Genomic DNA, 22,962 nt, shown 5'->3' on the forward strand with positions numbered 1-22,962 from the left:
GTCGCCAATCGTTGCTATGTTCAAGAAGGGTATTTCTTCTCTCGCTTCTTTGAATCCAATCGAAAACCCAATTTCAACCGTTTTGGAGGTGTACACAATTTTGTCTATTCTACCCTCACCGGATAGATTTTTACCTTAAAGCTTAATTTTGATGAAGTCAATAACTTTTACTCCCTCCGTCTCAATATATAAGATATTTTTAGTAAACCTTGTTGTCCCATTTTATGAGATCCTTTTCAAAGTTCAAGTTATATTAATTAAATTTTTACAAAAATACCCCTAATTAAATTAATACGAAGTAAAAGATCATTAATTCTTTTTCTTAATAATTGAAAGGTAATTTTGGAAAGAGAAAGCATAATATTGACCAATTTATGCAAAAACTAATTTTCTTATTATGCATTTGTGAAAGAGTTTTTATATATTGGAACAGAGGGTATTTCTAGATCACTGTGGCAAAGGACAAGTATCACAAAATGGCATGAAGCGAGGGACTGTTGTTTCTAGGGTTTTTTTAAATTTAAAAAAAGCCAATTTTCAAAATATTTTAATCTCAATCATTGATCATTTTTTTTGCCACATGTCATGCATTTGTGCAATGAAGTGGACGGAATGGATAGTACACTAAGGGTCCGTTTGGGTCTATGAAAAAAAAATAAGAGGAAAGAAAATTACACAAATCAATGCATAAACTTGAACTAAAGTTACTCTAAATTTATGCATTGGTTTACGTAATTTTCTTTTCTCCCACTTTCTTTCCACAAAACTAAATGGAACAAAAAAATGAAGCAAAACCATACTCCTAATTTATGCATTCCACATTACATATGTTATAGGAATAAATGATAGTTTAATTTTCTTGTACATATTTGGGTGGAAGAAAAAAAATACAAATAATTTTATAAACAATCTAACGACTTTTGTGGGCATAAAAAAAAAACACTTTTTCAACCTTGATTTTAAAATAACTTTTTCAAATAATTTCTCAAAATACACACCCTTGCAAAAAAAAAAAAAAAAAGATAATTACAAGTTATACACCATATCTAATTTTCTTATTGCCAACGGCCTTAAAAAGAATAGTGACAATTATAAGAGCAAAAGAAAATGTAAGTAAGGGAAATGTTGGTTCTAGGCAGGAGCTGCCATTCACTCATGTTTTTTGGTGTTGCAAATCTCAACTCTGGTCATGAGCTCCACCTTCACAGCTTGCCCAAGCCATTGCACTAGACTTGTGACAAATAAATATTTTTCTCACCAACATATCCATGGTGCTAATGCTGAAAGCCTGAAACACTTAAATATTCCATGTGGTTTCTCTTTTATTCTCAAATGAAGGAAATCAACAAGCAAACCCATTTGTCCAATCTACATACCTCAATGATCCAAAACAAGAAACAAAGTTCTATACTCAACAAAAATATAAACAAGGTCTATATCCATCCCAAACTGCATCCTTCAAACAAAATCCCAGTATTCACAAGCAAAACATAAACCATTTGTATTCAAGACCAATAAAAGTGACATGGATGATGTAGCTGCCTCAAGTATCGTCAACTTGGGAGTGAAAAACAAAACTAGGAAATGTGGTGGTTATATCTCTGCCACAGAAAAAGTTCAAGTCAGATCTTAGATGATGGAGATACCATCCAGGACAAAGTCAATCAGAAGGTAATTGTATTGGTGCCAATTAGCCAACATTTTAAACAAAAATCCTATGAATGAACACAATGGCATGTGATGCACAGTCTAGACAGTTTCGAGTTGTAATCATTAAAAAATACAGTTTCGGTTTTATTTATCTTTTTTTAAAGGAAAAACCCACCTTGTTCTCTTTATTAAAAATAGAGAATAAAGTTTGAAGATTATGGCCCATTTTAACAAACAAATCCCAACATGTTAGGAAAAATTTCACTTACTGGTGAGAGAATTTCAAAATCAAATTAGTGATTAGTAACAGGAAGAAACTCACTTCAGATACTGAAGAGTCATATTTTTCAGAAGGGATGGATGCCGCACGACAAGGTTTCGCCATTCTTCCTTGTCAATCTTCCCATCATGTTTTGTATCAGCTTCCTCAAATGTCTGTATAGCATAAAGAATATTAGTGACAAAACTCCAGAGAAGATTATGATAGCAAAAGAATGATATTATATTATATGCCAATGTTTTCATTATCAACTCCATACACATAAAACTACAGTATGTCAACCTATGAAGTTCACAAGAATAATGCTAAAAGACGGTTTACTTTAACTAGCAGAGAGATTTCACACTTAGGTCTGAATGTGAGGGAAACATAACCTTAAGAGTACACACATAAATGTTCCACTAATAATTAATAATTAACTTTAACTATGATATAAAATGATGGACAAACATGCACCATCACAAGGGCACACACTTAAAATTTGGAAACAAAGGAAAATCAATTACAACAAAGAAACTTAAACTACTGAATTTCAAACTATGCATGCAGCATGTGTTCCCTATAATTTTTGTTTACAAGCTTCCATAAGATTGCTTTTACAAACTTTCAATAAGAGAGAATAAATAATTAATAAATTTCTTACTTAACCAACCAAGTAACCAACAAAAAAGCAGAAAAAAGACAATAAAATAACTTATAGCATGCTTCAAATGTACCCCAGTCTAATAATGGTAATATAGATTTGACATGCAATTTAAGGTGTCAAGTAAATCAAAGCACCTTGTCAATAATACTTTCGACCACATCGTCTGAAAGATTCATACCAGATTCAGATAGAGTGGCCACCACCATTTGTTTTACCTACACATAAAAACAAATCATCAATGCATGTAAATCTAGGTTGTCAATAGTGGTGGATAAATCTGCTATCGCGGAAGAGCGACAAAAGCAGATGATGGCTGCCACAGAGCCCCCCCATTGTGTCGCAGTATAGTGGTTCAGCCATAGTGGTGCAGCCAAAGCAGTGGGTGTCGCGGCGCAGAAATGTTGAACAGATCATATATGGTGCAGCAATTTAGGGCCGAACCAGAGATGAGGGAGAAATAAAAAACAAAAAGGACTCTGTCTCTGTCATGATTTCTGACCAAACGTGTTTTATAGCAACCTGAGGGACCACAAAATATGTGTTTTCTGGCTTGAGGCTTCTGTCTCAATTTTTTCAGCTGCACAAGTAGCTGCTGATTGTATGTGACGTATGGTGTGGCAATCAGTAACATACAAGACCAGTTGTCAAATTCTGTCTTGAAAAAAAAGGTCAGATACCTAAATATTATAAAATAGTAATGCTACTGTTCAATTCCTGAACAGGTTATCATCTATGATTCAATTTTTTTTTGCTCCCAGTGACCTAGTGTAAATTCCTGCCTTGTGGCCTTCAGACAAAGATAAACCAATCAACCTATTAAAACTCATGAGCTAGTCCGGTTTTCATCTACGGCCTTGAACTGGACTACAAGCAATTTGAAAATACACTTGCAGAAGTTGCAGTGGTCTTTAGAAAAATAAATTATGCAAGTGAAGGCTGACTCAAATTCCCAATAGATGATTCAATCCCCCGTTGGTTATCTGGTGACCTAACACTATAGAGTAGTGATCCAATATGGTGTGGAGTCCTGTGGACAAACTTCGATATTTATTCAAGTTGATACAAACATAAAAAATTTACCTCCTGTCTTTCGATAAAACCTTGCTGTTTGAGATCATACAATTGGAAAGAAACTGCAAGAAGGAAAAGTTGGGAATCCCCAACAAGTTTATGCATTACTACCCATAACAATGCAAATTAGGGAAATAAATAGACAATTATAAAAACAACAGAAATCCTCTACCCAGTACCTCCCTTTCCATTCAATATATCCAAATAAAATTGTTGGCTAAATGTTTGTCATTCTTACACTCAATCTTATCATCAACGGGTGCGTTGGGATGAAAAACAGAGAGAGCACGTGCAAACTCTTCAAAATCAAGTATCCCATTGTGCTTTGTATCAAACAAGTCGAACACCTACATAACCGTAAACAGGACAAATAAATTTATACGGTTCGCATCATATTGTACTCTATGTATACAGTGTTCAGCTGAATTCATAGTATATCAGATCATAAAAAATAAATTGCTCCAAAAAAGACCATTTAGCTAATAAATCAGGAGGAAAATACAATTACGCCCCAAAAAAATCCTATTATTGTTTTTTCTTCCATGAGGTGGAAATACGAAAAGCAGTTGTAAAAAAAGAGAAGATAATCCTCAGCATACCCTATCTGCAAATAAGCTCTCCTTCTTGTTTGACTTGAACAATGCCAACTGAAATTCTTCCTGTCGTGTAAAATATTGAAACCATCATATTAAAAAAAAGTATAATTATGAACAACAAAAATACAATGGATGATATGAGTTACTATTAGTTGAGAGTTATACATAGGACGTGTAGACTTGTTACGGTGATAGGGTAGGCAAGGAAGAAAACCATTATCCATAAGGGTTGAAAACGCACATACTATCATAACATGATTTGACGTCATCCATAAGGGTTGAAAACACACATATCATAACATGAACTGATATAAGAATAGAACATGAGATGGCATAGCTCACCTTATTAATTAGTCCATCGTCAATCACTGCACTGCTGATCTTCTTGAACAGTTCATAAAGTGCTTCAATCTCACTTACACTAACTGCATTGACAATAAAACAGATAAATATCCTCACTTTTTTGTTTTTCATAAAAGAAGAAACTTGGAGACGTGATTATTCATTCAAGTGACTCAAGCCTCAATTCAACAAGTGCCTCAACAACTGAACAATAGGGTTATACATATTTATTATCATTTAACTATGTACCCAAGTCTTGAAAGGCCTTTAGAAGTTTCCTTCAACAATTCATACAACCACTTATTATGAAATAAAAAACACTATTTGTAGATGCAAGAAAATATAAATATAGTGCTAACTCAAATTATTACCAACAAAAAATTTGAGATAACAATGAATGACTAGTCTATTGCTTCGTCGAAAATTCCTTGCAACATAGTATGAAAATAAGAATAAAAGGGGGCAATAACAACATACACACTGTCTCTCTTGCAAGAATTTCTGGATTTTCTAAACCTATAGGTTGATTTAACGGATCAGACTCGCAGCAATTTACCACAGCAGCACACAAATGCTTTAATCCGTCTAGGCACTGCACCATGATCTCTTCCAGATGTCAAAACACTCCATACCTGAAACCCATGAACAAAAAGGCGCAACAGTCATCGATAAATCTTACTATGTAATTTAACAATTAAATACAAAAATTATAGCAAACCTAAATAGTGTTCCTAATAGTTCAAAAGCATTTTCACATTCTAAAGAAAAATATAGCTTAATAATAGTAGTAGGTGTTTCCATGCCATTACATTACTTGAGAATTTAACAATTGAAGCAAAATTGTATAACAAAAAACCAATTATCCTAATTTCAAAAACAATTAAATAGGGTTACGAAAAATAATTGATTGCAGAATTAAAATCGAGAACACTGACCGTAAAACGATAGAAAGATACATATTCATTTGATTAAAAATAAAATTGGCTTCAAAATTGGATCTATAGAGATTGATTGATCGATGATTATTGATTGAAAATGTTATTTATTATGAGAAAAGAGGAAGATGGAAAAAATGAAAATGGGGAATTGATTTAATTATTAACCTTTCAGAAAAAGCAGAGAGAATCGAAGTGAATATTATTCTCATCGGACATGTTTAAAATTTGCAGCAAATTTAGGAAACAGATCAAATCCAAAGGTAACCGACCCTGCGAGTTTAAGAATGTCCTCCGTATATGGAAGGATAGAGAATGGAGGGTAACCCTAACCAACCTTTGCCTTCATCACCAACCGCCACACGTGCCTATTAACCGCTGGTTTACCACTCCTAAGTTCTCCATTTTTTGTTACTTTTTTTAAAATAAATTGTTTGAAAAAGAATTAATTTTTTTTTGGTACATAAAAATTAATTCAATTGTAAGACAAATAAATTATAAATTTAATTTATATACTGTATAAAATTATTTTACACGTGCGTACAATAATATACTAACACATCATCTATGATGTGACAATACATCATTAGATTAGATGCATGTGTAAAAAAAACTTTACATTAATGATGCATACAAATTAAACTCATCAAATATTAGGTATGCTAAACGGTATCCCAGATAATAGTTAAATAAATAAATAAAAATAGAATTAGAATTAAAGATAAAAGTTTTATTTATATCAATGACGGCTTAAAGCTCAAAAGCAAAAGTTTTAAGTAGTAACTAGACGTATTGTCTGTGCATTCCCACGGATCATATAACATGACATCAATGAATTTTGAATTTATTATAGATATTAGTTTAACGTTGCTTTAGTAGCAGTCAAGTTTGTTTTACTAAGTAGTTTTGTTATAGTTTGTGATCTTAGCGGTTTGATTTGAATTGATTTTGAGGTAAAAATCTATTCGATTCGAATTTAAAATTATTTGCAGTTTGGTTTTGGTCTTGAATGTATAATTAAAAATTCCGATTGTAAAATATCGGTACATAAATATGTGTAACAAAGAATTCACGTTTAGGCTATTTTTTAGGCTATATTCATTTAACCACAGGTGATGTGAACCAATTTTAAGGCTATAATTACTTGATTGCAATTCATATTTTAGTCATACTTAAAGTGATTTTTTTTTCAAGCTAAATTAGCCCACCACCGAGAATCGAACCGGAAACCCATGCTCGCAGGTCCAAATTCAATACCAAGTGGGTTAGTCATATTAAGTGTTAATTTCCAATTTGATGCAAAACACTAATAACATCTAAACCAAAAATGACACAACTTGATCTATACTCTTAAGAATATCATGTGAATAATTACTACCATTCATCTCATCTCACTAATATAAAAGAATATACATTGATAATACACTCAATTTATTTTGATTAGATTTTCAAAGGAAGTTTTTTAGAAAATACAAATACAATAACCAAATATCATTTATCTTAATCTGGAGATTCAGTGTATCAGAAAAGTGATCTGAGCAATAACTTAAAACAAGCAGTTCAACAAAGTTTAACAACCAACAAAAACTACTTTTCTGTGATCATTGTGACTTCCAGATCTGGTTATACTAGATAATAGGAAAAATAACAAAAAATTCAATCAAAAGGAGAAGTGCGGAAAACAGGAATATAATTTCCAAAAAATAAAATCACAATTAACTTACAGATCTGGAATGAATGAATTAAGAAGATTAATAAAAAATTAGTAAAGTTTTAAAATAGAATTTGAAAGGTTGAGATCTTAGATCTGAGGAAGAGAGTGAGGAAAGGGAAAGGGAGGAGAAATTAGAAATATGAGGAATGGGCGGAATTGGTAAGAAAGAAAACACAGAGAGAGTGTTTCTTTTGTTCTAACCAACTAACCCATTCCTTGTACTTCTAATAACTTCAGCTACCATTCCCATCTCACTGCTATCTGTTGTCACTCACAAACCAACAATCAAACTTCACTGCGGGGCGGTCGTATTTATATATGCCATATGCTACAAACTAGAAACTAACCTAAAGCGTATTTATTTTGTCAAAAAAAAAAAAAAAAAAAACCTAAAGCGTATTTATTTCACATGTTGAAATATATCCTTCAAAAATATGACCCTTTTTTTTCTTTTCTTTTCAATTTGGTAGTACATAAATTCTATCTATTTTCTAGCCATCGCCATTTTTTCTCTTATTTATTTAAATAATTATGAACTTTATACATATTTAAGTTTTTTTCTTCGTATTTTTGTTTTTGTGATTTCATGCGGCGTTGTTTTATTTTGATTTCTTATTTTAGTGTAATGATTAATTTTGTTACAATGCGGTTTTAATTATGACTTTTGCGCGATAAATTTTACAAATGTGGAGATATGGGTAAAGAAAAAATGTATGATACTTTACAAAAAAAAAATTCCAATGATATGTATAGGAATTTTCGAACCCTAACCCTTGCCCAAAAAAAAAAAAAGTCATCCGATTAATCGATTGATTTTTTTTGTCAAGTAGTATAATGACATTACTACACATTTAAATGTGGATGCTTATAAAAAGAAAAAAAAAACACGTATAAATATGGAGAAACGTGAGATTAGGGTTGGCAAAGCGGGCAAGCTCGTCCCGTTTAGGCTCAACCCGCTTAAGCCTGCCTAAAAGTGGAACGAGACGAGCCAACTTAGGTGGTCGAGTCTAAAATCACAGTCTGCCCCCGTTTAATGGCTGCCCCGTCAAACAAATTTTTTTTTATTTTTTTATTTTGACACTTGTGTTTAAGGGTGGCAAAGCGGGCAAGCCCGCCCCGTTTAGGTTCGGCCCGCTTAAGTCCGCCGAAAAGCGGGACGAGCCGAGTCAGTTTAGGTGGCCGAGTCTAAATCACAGCCCGCCCGTTTAATGGCGGACAAGCGAGTTGGCGGGCCGGCCCGTCAAACAAAAAAAAAAATATTTTAAGCTTATTTTAAGACTTGTGTTGTTACAAAAAATATGTATGTAGCTTATGAGACAAAATCATCAATGAAGGAAGTATATCACAACTCCATTGATTATATACTTATAAACATGTATGTAGTCACTCTAATTGTCAAAAAAGTATTTGACTATGTGTTTAAGGTAATGAATCGGAAAAAAAATGTGAACCACACCGTATGTGATGTTTATTCAAGTAATAGAATAAAAAAAAGTAAGTTACACTAGAAATTTGATGAAAAGAACGAGTATGAAGACTGAAGAGACAAAAGAAGCAAGAACGACAATAAGAGAGTAAAACGGCAACAAGTAATTCTAAATTTGGTACCGGTTATATGAATAAATAGAAAACAAAAAACTAAATTTACTCAACCTTTAACTCAACTATAGCTTAACCAGCTGAGCTACTAATCCCATCTGTGAACTACTGTATGTGATGTTGGTTTAAGTAATAGAATAAAAAAAAATGTAACTTACACTAAAAATCCAATGAAGAAGAAGCGCCAGTATGAAGAGACAAGAAGAAGCATGAACGAGAAATGCAATAAGAGAGTAAAGCAACAACAAGTAATCTAAATTTGGCACTGGTTGTATGAATGATTAGAAAAAAGAAGCAAAAAAAAAAAAACTAAATTTACTTTAAATCAGTATTGTATTTTATTGGGTTGAACTAAATTTACTAAAAATCCGGCGGGACGAGCCAACTAAAGAGGTCGAGCTCAAAACATGGGCTCGATTCGCAAAAAATGGCGGGGTAAACAGGCCATCCCGACGAGTTGGGTCCGTTTTACCACCCGTACGTGGAATATGGGTGTTCCAACTATGACCACTTCAATAATATCTCTAGTAGCTACATTCGATCTACACTTATGAGACACGATTATTTATTTTATCGAGACCAAAAATAAAAATAGAAAGTTTTTTTTTTTTATAATGAAAAATACTATAAAGTTTTTATTGAGAATGAAAATAATTGATTTAATTTTTATTTAGGCAAAATTACACTACAGGTCCTTTATCTTATTTTTTTGTAACACTTTGGTCCTTTATCTTTTTTTTGTAACACTTTGGTCCTTTATCTTTTTTTTTGTAACACTTTGGTCCTTATCTTATTTATTTATAAAAAATAAAGGACCAAAGTGTTACAAATAAAAAAAGATAAAGGACGAAACTGTTAAAAAAAAGGGACTAAAGTGTTACAAATAAAAAAAATAAAGGACTAAAGTGTTACAAAAAAAAGATAAAGGACCAAAATGTTACAAAAAAAAGATAAAGGACCAAAGTGTTACAAAAAAATAAGATAAAGGACCTGTAGTGTAATTTTGCCTTTTATTTATATATATGGACGAAAATCAAGGAGTAGGAACAACACTATAATAGAGATGACAACTTGACCCATACCCAGAGGGTACCCGTAAAAATTACTCACAATGGGTAGGGTAAAAACCAGCATTTTGGGTACAGAAACGGGTATGAGTAATTACCCGCAAAAATGAACGGATATGAGTGCGGGTACGAGTACCTTACTACTCACCTCGCCCCATACCCACATAATATATATTTATTTATTTTATTTATATTCTTATATAATAATCTATGTAAATCAATTTTAAACAATACAACTCTATTAAACTATTATATATTTTTAATAAAAATATTTATTTATAACATAATAAAAAATAATGTGAATATTTAACATAAATATGAACTTTAACATAAGGTCTGTGATAATTTTGTTTATAATTTTCATGAGTCAATAATAAAATATTTGAAATTTTTTTAATTCTATTAATAATTAATCAATTTATTTTTAGTAAAAAAATGGATAACAGGTACACGTACGAGTACTTAGGTACCCATAAGGTATAAGGACGGTGAGAAAAGTTGTTATCCATACGGATATGAGGATGGGTACAAGTATTTTTCCAATCAGCGGGTATGAAGATGAATACTATAGTACCCTACCCATTGTCATCCCTACACTACAACGTCTCTAAAATTTGAAAAAAAATAATACCTTTTATTTGAAACGGTACAGCTTCCTTTAAAAATGAATGAAAAAAGAAACGGTACAACTTCAAAATGAACACTGTACTTAAAAGGGATTAGGGTTTTGGTTGAGCAAGCAGAGAAAGAAGAAATGGGGATGGGGGGTTTGCAACACGTTCTTGCTCAATTAACAATAAACACTAACACTATCAAGAATCTCCTTCAAATAATCATGCTCTCCGACATCGATTACCGCTGTAAAATCGCCATCTTACTCAGAACCCTACATGATGAGTTGAACAAATCATATATCCATCAATGGATGCTTCAAGTTATCGAATTACTCGCACAACTTTATATTCATCATTCTAAACCAATGACCATCTCTTTTCAAGAAGCTTATTGCGCCATTGCAGTTGAATGTACTTTGAGGTGCCTTCATACAACAACAACACGCCCTAACTACATCACAGCTGTTGAGACTATTTGGAAAGATAGGGTTCCTTACATTGAGATGTCTTGGAAAAGTGGGTTGTTTACTGATGAATTAGAGAAATGGAAAAATGAAATCTTGAATTCTCTTTTGGATGCACGGGTTATGAAAAAACTCGAAAGCTTTCCAGATAATACTAATAAGATTGCGCTTCAAAAGTTAGATTTTTTCTTGGCTAAAGCTTGGGATGATCTTGGTCCGGCTAACAATTTCGATGTCATTGTCAATGACTCAAGTGTCATAGGTATACTTTTTCCCTTTTTTGTTCAATGAAAATTTTGGATTGAAATTTATTGTTTTTCCTTTTTGTTGACATTTTAATGTAACATACAAAACACAAATGATGATGTTGTTGTTGTTGTTGTTTATTAGTAGCACTTTATCTATGGTAGACATTTTAAAATGATAGTTGTTTTCTTAGCATTTGAGTAACAACCTTATATACTGTTTGTGGTGAGAACTGAGAACTTCATTTGCAGAAAGATTAGGGTGCAAATCATTGATTAAGAGAAAAACTCAATTGATTGGGCATTTTCCTAGGAATCATCATTCATTTTTTGTTATTTGTTAAAGAAAGTTGTTTGATTTTTAGCATTTTTAATCATAATGGATTGTTTTTGTTGTCATTTTTAGCATCTTTAATCAAAGGCAAGTTTGTCAATACTGTTGCTGCTGAGAAAATGGACGCAATATCCTCTTGTAGCAAAATCAACTCTATGCCGGTTGACGAGGTTCCAACGACTGGGGAATCTCTTCAATGTAGTTCTGCTGAGTTGGAAAACCAGGACGTTGAGGTCATGAATCAAGAGGCACAGATGGAAAGCGATATTTCAGATACTGTTGATGATGAGAGAATGGATGCAGAAATCTCTAATAGCAAAATCAACTCTATGCCGATTGATGAGGTTCCAAAGATTGGGGAATCTCTTCAATGTAGTTCTGCTGAGCTGGAAAATCAGGATGTTGAGGACATGAATCAAGAGGCACAGATGGAAAACAATAGTCCAGATTCATATGTACCCATCTCGCAAGGTTGCCGAAGTATTAATAATAACAAGGCTAATCATAAAAAGAGAACTTCTGCCCGTCAGAGTGATGTTCGTCATCCTAGCTTGATGAAATCAAATTGTACTGCTCGTACTCATGAGGTAACCATGTTTGAAATTTTTTGTTCTTCTGGTTGATTCCGTTTGACTCTTAAAAAGACACTAGTTTGATGGCACAAAATATTCCTGCATCTACTCATGCGCAACTGTACTTGTAACTTTTTGTTCTTCTGGTAACTTGATTTTGTTGCTTATTTTATGTAGTGGGATGATTCAATTGGCTCGCAGGGAGGAACAAGTGACACAAGTAAAATTAGTTTGCGTAGTCCAAAAGTGAGGAAACTTCCTCCATTCAAGGAGTATAAACCAAAGAGAAAGAAAAGAACATGGAGTGAATTGGAAGAGGATAATCTAAGGGCTGGATTTAAACAGTATGCACATGTTCTCACCAATGAAGTTACTATAATTTGTTATTGTGTATTTCATTGATACAAAGGTTTTCTGGATTTGGCTGCCAGTTCCTCATCACTTTATGCTTTTACTTTGTCATTCATTTTTTAATATATTGATAGAGTATGAAATTCTAGTATTTTTATTTTCTATGCATAAGAGAACGTTGCATCTCTCAACTTAACCATTTTACTAATTTTGCCTCACTACAATTTCACAATTCCATTTATCTTCTTTTTTCTCCCTTCAGATTTGGCTATGATTGGAAAACTATATGCGATTCTTTTACATTTGATCGAAGAACCCCAGTAAGCCTAGTTAAAATGTATTGGTATTTTGTTGTCTTTTTTTATTGCTTATGCTTTTAATGACAATTAACATTTGTTTATCAGGTTGATTTGAAAGACAAATGGAGAAATATGATCAAGTATGGAAAAGCACAAGAACCTGGACAAGCTCAAGAATGAAGCATTTGCACTTGAAAGCATTTTTTGTTGATTAGAGAGGTCTCTATATATCGACTTCACTACCAATTCCAAATGATGAACTAAAATTGAGATATATTATATTTTGAATTTGGGAGGTATGTTCAGTTGTATTTTGTATATGTCCCTAAGAAGACCGTACTTCAAAATCATGAAGGGAAAAAGTTAGTGTGGGGAAGGAAATTCAATAGTACCTGATACTGCTTTAGTGTAGGTAGTATTCCAAGTAATTTCTATCGTAAAGGTTCAAAACTTGAGCAACTAGTTTTAGCTCTTCTCAAAATATATTTTAGGTGCACTTATATCATTATCCTTGTTAATATGTCTGAAAGGTAGAAAGACAACAAAAGTCAGAGTTAGCTCTAATTGTTATCATGTTGCTTTATTAGATATTTTTGTTATTCTAGTAATATCGTGAGTTCACATTTTTTGTGTATTCATTATTCAGTAACAAAGAGTTTCAAACATAAGATCCTTCATTACTTTGAATGTTAAAATTATAGAAACGTTGACTAATTGATTATTCTGTAAGAAACGTTGCATTAACACATGATAAAATCTTTCATAATAACAATGGATTGATCAGTCTACAAAGGTTATAAACTGAATATCAACAATGATCAAACAAGTGAGCAAAAAGATATTTCCATGTGTTTCTGTTGATCTTTCTGAAATCCATTAAGGGAAGCTAATATCTTCTTTATGGGTTCTGCAAATCAAACTGCTGTTCTTCTGTTTGGCAATGCATCAGCAGTAAGAATAAAGTTACTCCTATACTAATTTTTTGTATCCATTAAACCCTTCAACTTCATGTTCCCAAACATGGTTTTTAAATGCTGGTTGAGGTCATTGGACTGCAGTTTTAAACCATGATTGATAATTGATTCTGAATTTTGAAACGTAATCTCACAATAACCTATGCAATTAATATTTCCTCACAATACATACTGTCTGCTTTCCCAAATAAAAAATATCTAGATACAACTCCAGGGGAAAGACAGTACAAAGATTATTAAGTTATTACATTTATGATAAGGGTAAAAAGAAAGAATTTAAGCTACAAATTGCATATAAGGGTGGTTTGAACTGTGATTTTCTTTGAATTCTTCAAAGAATATAAATTATTTTTCTCTATCTGCCCGTTTATTGCTATGTTCTGATTTACTTCGTGCCCTTCTTATGATTTTCTTAGGATCAACTTCCAACTTGTAGCTTGAACTACTTTCATCTTTGGCTCCTCTCACCATTTCTGAATCTGTCTCTTCAATGTCTCTTCCTCTTATTACCATCTTTTTTTCCATGTCTAGTGGCAAATTTGCATCCAACCTTCTATTTCTGTGGTGATCTTTTTCTCTACTTTCAAGAATCTGTGTGGCTCTTGTGACATCTCCATTGAACTCTGGTCCTAAAGATTGCTTGCTTTGGCTATCCTTTGTAGTTGTTCTTTGTTTTGCTCCTAGAATTATCTCATGTTGTTTTAGCAGTTTGTGACTGGTGGCGTTTGCCGTAGACCCTTTCTCCTGTTCAAAGTAGAGAAGCTGCACTACAGTTCTTAATGGCAGAAGCTCGTTTTTTACTGCATGTCCACGCACTTCTGGTGTTAGTTTTTGGCAGTCTAGAATCCCACACAGTCGCTTCTTGTCTGCCTTACTTAGGTCCGGATGCACCTGTTCATGCATTCAACTTTAATCACATCATTCAAATAATCAAATTAAGCGCTTATCGTACAAACGTTTATCATATAGTATTTATGCATTATTTATTTCTATAACAAAAGCTAAAATGAAGTCAAACTGTTTTAACACAAATTATAAGCTATTTTCATAAGTTATATATGGAGAGTTTATGAAAATAAACTAAAAACAGTTGATGGACATGTCATAACTCAGGATGTTTTATAAACAATCTAACAAATACTAATTCTAGTAGATAACCTCAAATAAGCAATCCAAACAAGTTCTTAGTTTCATGTCGTGTTCAAGTTGATCATAACTATTGTATTCTGGTTTGATATGTTATTTACACAAATAATGTCCTCAAAACCTATTGAAATTTCCAGAGTCAAGTAAGGCCGGAGGGAGTAGAAGATAATTTTGTAGTCAAAATTAAATACAGGAAATAAAAATATAAAACGATTTTTCAAACCAAACAGACTTTAGTCAAAGGTAAAAGTCATGGAATGGTATCACTACTTTACCTTAAGGTAGATGTCAATTGCCTGGTATAGATCATTATGGTCTACTCGAGCAATGCTCGGCACGGTTTCGGCAAGAGAAACAAACTTTGAAACTTGCATATTATCATCTCTTGCAACCACTTGAAGATAGGAATCTATGAGTTTGCCGACATTTCTGATTGATCTCAAAAAGTAGCTGTTATCCACAGCACCAGGGGACATTCTTTTCCAAAGCTTTAGGAAAGTTTCCAACACTGCTAGAACTAATTCTATATCATAATAATTCTGGTCAGAAGAGGATTTTGAAGGATAAAGAAGGTCACTCACTGTTGCCTCCTCAAACTGTAAGCTAGCTCTTCTTATCAGTTCTGTCTTTATCACTGAGGAGGCATTCAAATGAATTGAAATGCTGAGAAGTCTAAACAAGAATCCAACTGAAACAGATCCTCTATCTGCAGGAATCATGCTTACAATTGTTTCAAGAATTTTTCTATTTTTCTGCTTGGATTCTTCTGTTTGAGATGCTGAACTACTTGAACTTTTATTAAGCTTTGTGATGCCCGGTAGCCACCGGCAGGCATAGACATGCAAAGCTTCACCAATAAGCTGAGGGGGAAGAACATACGTTGATCGAATAGCCATTATTATGCACCTGAAAAGATCTATGTCTAGATCAGAAACATCCTCAGTCCACCAATCCTTTGGGACAGAATGGTGCTGTTTTTTGTTGTATCCAGGCCTGGTGTAGGTGAAGGACCATTTGACCTGCACAGAATTATCATCTATGAACAACAACAACAAAAAATTCATACAAGGAAATGTGATGAAACTAAGTTTGTTTTTTTTGACCTGTTGTGAGGGTGTGAGAATTTTCTCAATGATTGAATCAATGCACTTTCTTACAATACCGAGATTCTCAGACCACTCTGGTAATGTGGAAGTAGTTTGAAGGGTTGCAATGGGATCCTTCCAACTTTCAAGAATGCATGAATTGAAGAAAGCCTCAAGTTTTCCTACAAAGTTTCCCTTCTCAACGGAATCGTTCATTCTAAGGAACTTGGCAGCACAGAATGCAGATACAAAGTTATGAGCACTAATGTTGATCGAAATTCCGTAACAAAACTTAGCACAGAGTTCAAAAGCATCTTCCCCTCCAGGTATATCATGAAGCTCCACAGTGACATTCTCTGAATCACTAGAATCATAGCAAAGCCTTTGTAGGAGTCCACATTTCAGAAGAAGGGCAAACTGCAGGTAAAAAAACAGAATTATATAGATGAGTTAAGATTAAAATATTTTGGTTTCTTTCCATTTAAGTTTTCAAATTCTTTCATTATAAGTTCTTAATACCTTGTGTAGCAGATAAGTAACATCATTGATTTGTATTACAAGGTCTGAGGGTATATCTGATGTCAATGTCCTGCACTTATGAGAATACCTACATGTTAATTTGTTATAGAGTTGTGTGTACACAGATTGTTAATGAAATAATGCTGCTGTGAATACCTGGTAGCTTGTTCTGTGTAGAAAGTATCTGCCCTTGTCCCAAGTTTCATGAATTTCATTTTTGTTTGTTGTTTTCTATACCAAATCGACAAGAAAAACCTCTACTTCAGTGCCTGCAAATTCAGAAGATTGTTCATTCAATTAAACAACCAGATATTCCATAAAGCCAAGATTAATAGAAAAAGTGAATCCAAAGGGTTATCTAGTAGGCCATAAGATTGATGAACATGCATGCAGTTGGCTAAAAATCAATCACAAAAGATGAAGGTAGAAGTAGTAGTTCAAGGCATGATATCACGTCCACGTAATTGTCGGTTATGAATGAACAAAAAAACCAATAAATAAAGGAGAAAGAGAACTCTACAAGAAGAGTGACTTCACACCTGAAGTTGTATTTATTTCGCAACAGTCAATCTCATTGATTTTTGTATATAATAAAACTGATAGCTATTCAATTCATAGAAGATGATGTCGTCACTTCACCAAAGGAAAAAAACAAGAATTCCAGTTTATGGCATCATTCCCTCTGTTAACTGCTTAGAGAATTTTGCTAGATGCATGCACTGCACACCTGTCTCTACTCTCTGGTAGTAACACCTTTGGAAGTTACTTCAAACATTAAAGCTGAATTGAGTAGGTGAAGAAGTGAATTAAAACTTTCTCATTGACCAACATCAGCCTTCAGATTTTTCTGCTTCATGTGCCTGTTCCTGATGACATATGTAACAAAACACTGAACCAACAACAATGAGAACTGAAATAACTGTTGGAAGACAAGCTTAAGTTACTAATAAAACATATTGAATGCTGTGTCTCTTTTTTTTTTTCCTTTTCAAAAAAGAAAATACAGGGAAAAAAGGAGCTGAGGATAATAGGAAAGTGGCAATAATTGAGTTAAAACGTTGACCCTAGTCACAAAAATCTTCCATAAACTTGATCCTTAGCCTACAAACTTTCCTATAGCTGAATCTTGTTTTTTGGATATACAATTTCTAGTATATTAGTTGTTACTATGTTAGTATTTTCTCCAAGGGGATCATTAAAATACTGTTTTATTTTCTTCCAAAAAGAGGTCTTATCATTGTTGACGTGTCCGCCTCAAACATAATTGCCTTCATTAGGATGACACATGTATGTTTCATCCAAAAAAGAATACACATCCAAGTTCCAACCCCACATAATTTAAAGAAGCAGGACCATGGCAGAAAATGCATTGTGCATGCATAAACATACATGATTACCTTCACACTGATGTGTCTTGGCTAGAGAATCAATGGTAAAGCATGTTTGGAATTAACTAATAGGCAAGCCAATCATTATAGAAATTTTACAGTATCTCAGAAGTGTATAACTGTATATGTACATCTAAAACAAGTATGTACTCAACTATTCACACCACAATCACTTTAGAAGGTACATTTTTAATTCCACATATATATAAGGTTATGTTTGAGACAATGATACTGAAAATCCGAGAGAAAGCAATAAAAAAACTACTACTAGTGTGTTACCTAACAGAAAGCATATATATTATATTTGATATTGTTTTTGTGAGGCTACTTTGTTAAGTCACTTTCATTGTGTTGTGTTGTGTCTCTAAAGAATTTGATACAAAAACTAGTGTATGCTTTTTCTTTATTCAGTTGAAACTTGGAGAGTGGTCCACTGCTGTGGTCCTCTCTATCAATTATCCCTCTCCTTCCCTATTAAGTATATAGGAATCAAGAATTGGAATCCAACTTTTTACCTTTCTTTCTCTTTTCTTCTCAATTTTATTCACAAGGAATTAGTTAGTTCATAAAACCATCATGTCTTCTTCATGGTTTGTTTCTGATTTGCTTCAAATTTTATATAAATGAAAAAACAATATAGGAAGAACAAATAGATGATGAAGAATATGCACTCATTGGTTATTTTAATTTATTGAGGATATGATATGATGTTAGTGCTAGGCCATGCTTAGTACTGTTCATTCATTTGTTGTTGAAATCTGACATGGAGTATGGTCTGTGCTTTCAGAGACAGATAGTGGTAAAGCAAAAACCAGTGTTTGTGGCAAGACACTCATCACTTTCACTACACACAAGAAAAGTCTTTCATGTTTCTCTTACCTAATAAGATTGCATCTGATGCCTCTCCATGACAACTTTTTCTTAGAGCCAGAGGTAACTTTCACAGATCCCAATTCAATCAAAAATCATAAAAGGTTAAGGTTATAATCCTGGCTACAATTGCGGTTACGCTGCAAACCTTTATATTGTGGCTGATGCGGTCAAAATTACGTATCTGAGCCGCAATTGATGTTGCGGACCACAATTTAAAACCATGAGCTAACTTTTCTCTGTACTGAATCATTGACATTTGTAATTTTATATTTGATTCTTGGATGGCACATTTTATTCTTGAATTCTCAAGCTCCCTTGTCTTTTACCCTCCTACTAGTCCCCTCACCCCCACAAGAAGGTTTTTATTATTTTCTTTTTGTCCCTTTACTTTTGGATTTTTATAAGCAGAACCTACCTTTTCTTCAATTTTCTTATCCTCTACCAAAAGTGCCATCTTTATGACCTTTAATCTTTTAATTAATTAATAATAGGTTGAGGAATGGGAAGTCAAAAGAGGAATGCTATAATTAAATTACTACCCCCCATGTTTATCTCTCTATAATATACTATATAGTATACTAACAAAATAAAGCACTTCATCAAACAGTAACAAAACTAGAAATGTCTCAAAAAATTTAGAGTTTTGAGCAAGAAGAGAAGAGAACTTACCTGTAAGTAAGGATGTAACTATAAATAATATTGGTGCCACTAATTGAATCTTATGAAGCAGAGAAATCCTTACTATTCAAAAAGTTGTATAGTTTTGAAGCATCTGTAGAAATTGAAGAAAGTAAATGAAACAGCTAGAGCATCAGTATTTTTTGAATTGAAAGCTAGAGACATACATGGTTAATTGCATATAATACCAACATACATGAACATGTGAAGCTGAGATGAATGATCCTGAGTGAGAGAGAGAGAGGGGGAGAGAGAGAGATAATAGGTTGTATCTGTAACTTGTATTAGCTAGAAACAGAGAGAGCAACTAAAAAAGGTGAGTATATGAGAATGTTTGGTCATTAATCAAGTCAATTAGTGTTAATTAAGGAGAAGAGAGAGAGAGTGGTTCGTTGGGATTAGTCAACATAGTAATGTATGAAAAGCATGGTATGATAATTAAACTCATTGATCAATAGTTGTAAATATAGATTAGTAGAATGGAAAAAATAGAAGAGGTTGAAAACTGGTGGTATATGATTGAACAAGAAAAAGCATGGAGTGAAAGAAGGTTGCATGGGGCCAAGTGTATGATGCTTAGCTTAGATAAAAGATCCTCTGTGTATGCATCCCTCATCATGCTACTCCCCACTATACCTCACCCTTAATTAGGATATTCTTCTTTCTTCTATTACTCCAATGCTTTCTTTCGACTCTCTTATGTGCATGTCGGCCACGTGTCTTTTTTTGTGCCGTTGATTACATCATCTTGATGGATGATGATATCATATGGTTTTAAATTACAATTGCGGTCACAGAAAGTCACAATTACACGGTAAATTTTTATATTGCACCAAAATGCAATAAAATACTGGCAATACTAGTAGAGATATTAAAATCTTTTATATTACGGCCGCAATTGCAGTTGCAGTTTAAAACCATTGACAAGATCATAGAAATTTCATGCGTGTGGGTTTGTTGTCTTGTATCTTGTTGTGTGTTTGTGTTCACTCACTAACTCACATCCTCGTGCGTCAATCGTTTAGCTGAGCTTGTTTGTATCTTCTTAAGTAATTGGGTTGGGAGTTGGGACCCATAATAGATAGATGATTCTTTATCATGAACAAACAATCCCCACCAATCCCTTAATTTGCCTCAAACAAGATGTGCTAACTACTCCATCAATTAATTAAGAGCCTCCTATTATAGAGTAAGCACCTAACTAGCTACAAGGACAAAAACAATAGGTTTGGTTTTGGTGTCAATCAATCTTAAACAGCCACTACTAGCTGCAACTAATTTTAAATATTTATAACATATCTAAATTTTAAGATGCTATCAGAGTCTATTTAAAATACATTACTATATATACTACTCCGTATCATAGTAGCACTTAGGTCATGCCTCTAATGTCCGATATAACATTGGTGGTGTCTTAAGAATCTTATATTTAATGAAGGAGGGCATATCAAGTGAGAATGATATTTGTATGAGGAACTTTTCATTTTAAAATAAATACTATAGTACTTTGAATGTTTGGATGAGCGGTGAGTTTGATTCAATCACAGTGACATTATGATTTTGTTTAAAACTACAAAATATAACTTTTATCAAATTTATAATAATTCACCGTAATTTTGACAATCTCACACGTCATACATTTTTTTTTTTGACGCAAAGATACACTCATACTATGGAAATGGATTTTGTCAAAAAAAATAAAAGTAGGAGATGAAAGAAACTTTCCAACTTTTGATGTAATTAGTAATACTCAATCGTATGGCTGCCTCAAATCCCTCACTTTAATCTTTGGTTAGATTTCTTAATTTGTGCCCAAGAATATCTTCCTTCCTACCCGCAGGATTTGAATTTGTTGATGAGCATGTCATGTCTTTAATCAGAAAGGGAAGCTGTGAACTTTTTGATACATCAAAGTAATGCGGTAGTTAAGATATCCTACCTTCTTTCCTTTATATAAACTTCCTTTTCAGATTTTTTTTTTAAAGAAGCTAAATTATCCCACCCAAATTGGCACCAGAGAGAAATTGAATCTCGGACCTCAAGAGGAGTACACTCTCAGGTCCCAAGCCAATACCAAAACTTCCTTTTCAGATTGTTTTTAATGTGCATTAAAAAAAACTGTAGTGCAATTGTATTGGCTATGTTTGTCACGAAGACAAAAATCACAATCATATAATATAATAAGACATTAAACTCAAGTGATTAATGAGCTCCCCTTAAGATGAATCGTTCGAGAGAATCCAAGTTTGGTTCCTAATACGAACAATTTTTGGTCAGGCTATACTTATACCTTCATCTGAGAATTAGATGGTTAATAAAAAAAAGTCACAAACAACCATTGTAATAGTTGATTATGTTACACCTGTAATGTGCAAGTCTCATATTTTTTCCAACTATATGTTGATCTGGGTGTAATTGAACTCATAATTATATTAGGTTATGAGGGGTTTGAGGATTATCACATTTGACTCGGCAATCAGATAGGTGACTTTAACACCACAACTTAATCCCAATTTTTTGTTTTGTTTTCACCACCAGTATCTGGTCCACCGAACCGCTTAATCTGGTCCGGAGGTCAATTTTAGTATCAAGTGGTTTCAGCCCCCTCCCGACTGCAGTTGCGGGTGATCGAATCGTAATTCTCCCCGCCAAATCTAGCGTCAATCACCACTGAACCAACCAACGATTGTTTTTAATCCATTAAGTAAGGTCTCATGTTCGTATCTTGAAGATGAAAAAAAATTGTGAGCAGGAATCCTACTAAAGGATGTTTTTCGAAGAAAATTACTCATTTACAAAGTTAGTGATACTTCACACCAACAACATAATTAAAAAAAAAATCATATATGTTTGTTAAAGAAGCAAGCCATAAATGTATAATATATAGTTTTAATGTCAATATTCAATGGAAATATACAATGCATAATACATAAACATTAGTATCATTTTTATGAGACACACATCATCACATATAATTATTTCATAAATTTGACTATAATTTCATATTTTTTCCTTTGGCCCTCTAATAACTTTAATCCCTTAAGGATAATCATTCAATTGTAGTTTCCTTGTACGAGGTATTTAATGGAGAAATGGAGAAAACAAAAAAATTAAATTCAAGGTTACAAAAGGGACTCATATATCATATATAATTAAGGAAGGTACGAGTTATACAAGTAGGGCAAACGAAATGACCAGCCACCATTTTTTTCCCATCTAATTTAAAAGGTAACCAGTCATTACATCTTATCAACTTTTTTTCATGCTACTAATTAAACTAAACGTAACCAGTTTTTTCATGCTATATATTATAGTGGGTAAACATAAATAAAAAATAAGTTAGTACTATTATTTAGACGTAAATTATTGGCTTTAATTTTTTTGACTAAAATTATTGGTTTTGATTAGGATGTAAACATTGGCGTGTTTGATCGTAACAATGAAAATTTGATATAAAAGTGGTTAATTAGTTATGATTATGTCTAGCTTAGTGAAGTTGGAGTTGAAAACTTGACAT

At 33.0% G+C, this 22,962-nt stretch overlaps 3 protein-coding genes across 13 annotated transcripts; 1 reads left to right on the forward strand and 2 right to left on the reverse strand.

The window, feature by feature from the left end:
• Positions 1 to 1,033: 1,033 nt before the first annotated feature.
• Positions 1,034 to 5,956, reverse strand: LOC123910821 (calcineurin B-like protein 3). Of its 3 annotated transcripts, none has more exons than XM_045962083.1 (9): positions 5,689 to 5,956; positions 5,063 to 5,217; positions 4,586 to 4,668; positions 4,247 to 4,306; positions 3,886 to 3,994; positions 3,657 to 3,709; positions 2,711 to 2,791; positions 1,973 to 2,085; positions 1,034 to 1,601 (listed from the first exon to the last, which is right to left on the reverse strand). In XM_045962083.1, exons 2-9 carry the CDS (start codon positions 5,184 to 5,186, stop codon positions 1,544 to 1,546), a joined length of 681 nt encoding a protein of 226 aa, XP_045818039.1. In that variant the 5' UTR covers positions 5,187 to 5,217; positions 5,689 to 5,956; the 3' UTR covers positions 1,034 to 1,543. The 3 variants fall into 3 exon arrangements, with proteins under 3 accessions (XP_045818039.1, XP_045818037.1, XP_045818038.1); XM_045962081.1 differs by having other exon boundaries at positions 5,793 to 5,893; XM_045962082.1 differs by having other exon boundaries at positions 5,521 to 5,886.
• A 4,611-nt stretch (positions 5,957 to 10,567) lies between these two features.
• On the forward strand, positions 10,568 to 13,445 carry LOC123910825. Of its 2 annotated transcripts, none has more exons than XM_045962093.1 (5): positions 10,568 to 11,243; positions 11,633 to 12,147; positions 12,310 to 12,476; positions 12,746 to 12,803; positions 12,888 to 13,445. In XM_045962093.1, the coding sequence occupies exons 1-5, from the start codon at positions 10,658 to 10,660 to the stop codon at positions 12,960 to 12,962; spliced, it is 1,401 nt and encodes a 466-aa protein (XP_045818049.1). In that variant the 5' UTR covers positions 10,568 to 10,657; the 3' UTR covers positions 12,963 to 13,445. The 2 variants fall into 2 exon arrangements, with proteins under 2 accessions (XP_045818049.1, XP_045818050.1); XM_045962094.1 differs by having other exon boundaries at positions 10,585 to 11,243; positions 12,334 to 12,476.
• A 405-nt stretch (positions 13,446 to 13,850) lies between these two features.
• On the reverse strand, positions 13,851 to 20,595 carry LOC123910822 (BTB/POZ domain-containing protein At5g47800). 8 transcript variants are annotated; one of them, XM_045962090.1, is made up of 8 exons: positions 19,642 to 20,595; positions 19,437 to 19,539; positions 17,046 to 17,395; positions 16,663 to 16,775; positions 16,507 to 16,576; positions 16,006 to 16,404; positions 15,178 to 15,921; positions 13,851 to 14,647 (listed from the first exon to the last, which is right to left on the reverse strand). In XM_045962090.1, the coding sequence occupies exons 4-8, from the start codon at positions 16,719 to 16,721 to the stop codon at positions 14,102 to 14,104; spliced, it is 1,818 nt and encodes a 605-aa protein (XP_045818046.1). In that variant the 5' UTR covers positions 16,722 to 16,775; positions 17,046 to 17,395; positions 19,437 to 19,539; positions 19,642 to 20,595; the 3' UTR covers positions 13,851 to 14,101. The 8 variants fall into 8 exon arrangements, with proteins under 8 accessions (XP_045818046.1, XP_045818044.1, XP_045818042.1 ...); XM_045962088.1 differs by having other exon boundaries at positions 17,046 to 17,372; positions 19,642 to 20,468; XM_045962086.1 differs by having other exon boundaries at positions 16,507 to 16,594; positions 17,046 to 17,372; positions 19,642 to 20,468.
• Positions 20,596 to 22,962: the final 2,367 nt, after the last annotated feature.

Source organism: Trifolium pratense, linkage group LG2 (assembly GCF_020283565.1).
Source record: "Trifolium pratense cultivar HEN17-A07 linkage group LG2, ARS_RC_1.1, whole genome shotgun sequence".
Taxonomy (NCBI): domain Eukaryota; kingdom Viridiplantae; phylum Streptophyta; class Magnoliopsida; order Fabales; family Fabaceae; genus Trifolium; species Trifolium pratense.

Coding starts and splice junctions, on each gene's coding strand:
- LOC123910821 (XM_045962083.1), bottom strand. CDS start 5,186: ATGGTGCAGTGCCTAGACGGATTAAAGCATTTGTGTGCTGCTGTGGTA. Junction 4,669..5,062: donor TCTTGCAAGAGAGACAGTGT/GTATGTTGTTAT, acceptor TTGTCAATGCAG/TTAGTGTAAGTGAGATTGAA. Junction 2,792..3,656: donor GTTTTATCGAAAGACAGGAG/GTAAATTTTTTA, acceptor TTTTATGTGTAG/GTAAAACAAATGGTGGTGGC.
- LOC123910825 (XM_045962093.1), top strand. CDS start 10,658: ATGGGGATGGGGGGTTTGCAACACGTTCTTGCTCAATTAACAATAAAC. Junction 12,148..12,309: donor GTACTGCTCGTACTCATGAG/GTAACCATGTTT, acceptor TATTTTATGTAG/TGGGATGATTCAATTGGCTC. Junction 12,804..12,887: donor CATTTGATCGAAGAACCCCA/GTAAGCCTAGTT, acceptor TTTGTTTATCAG/GTTGATTTGAAAGACAAATG.
- LOC123910822 (XM_045962084.1), bottom strand. CDS start 16,721: ATGAAATTCATGAAACTTGGGACAAGGGCAGATACTTTCTACACAGAA. Junction 16,405..16,506: donor TTACTTATCTGCTACACAAG/GTATTAAGAACT, acceptor TTTTACCTGCAG/TTTGCCCTTCTTCTGAAATG. Junction 14,648..15,177: donor CAATTGACATCTACCTTAAG/GTAAAGTAGTGA, acceptor ATGCATGAACAG/GTGCATCCGGACCTAAGTAA.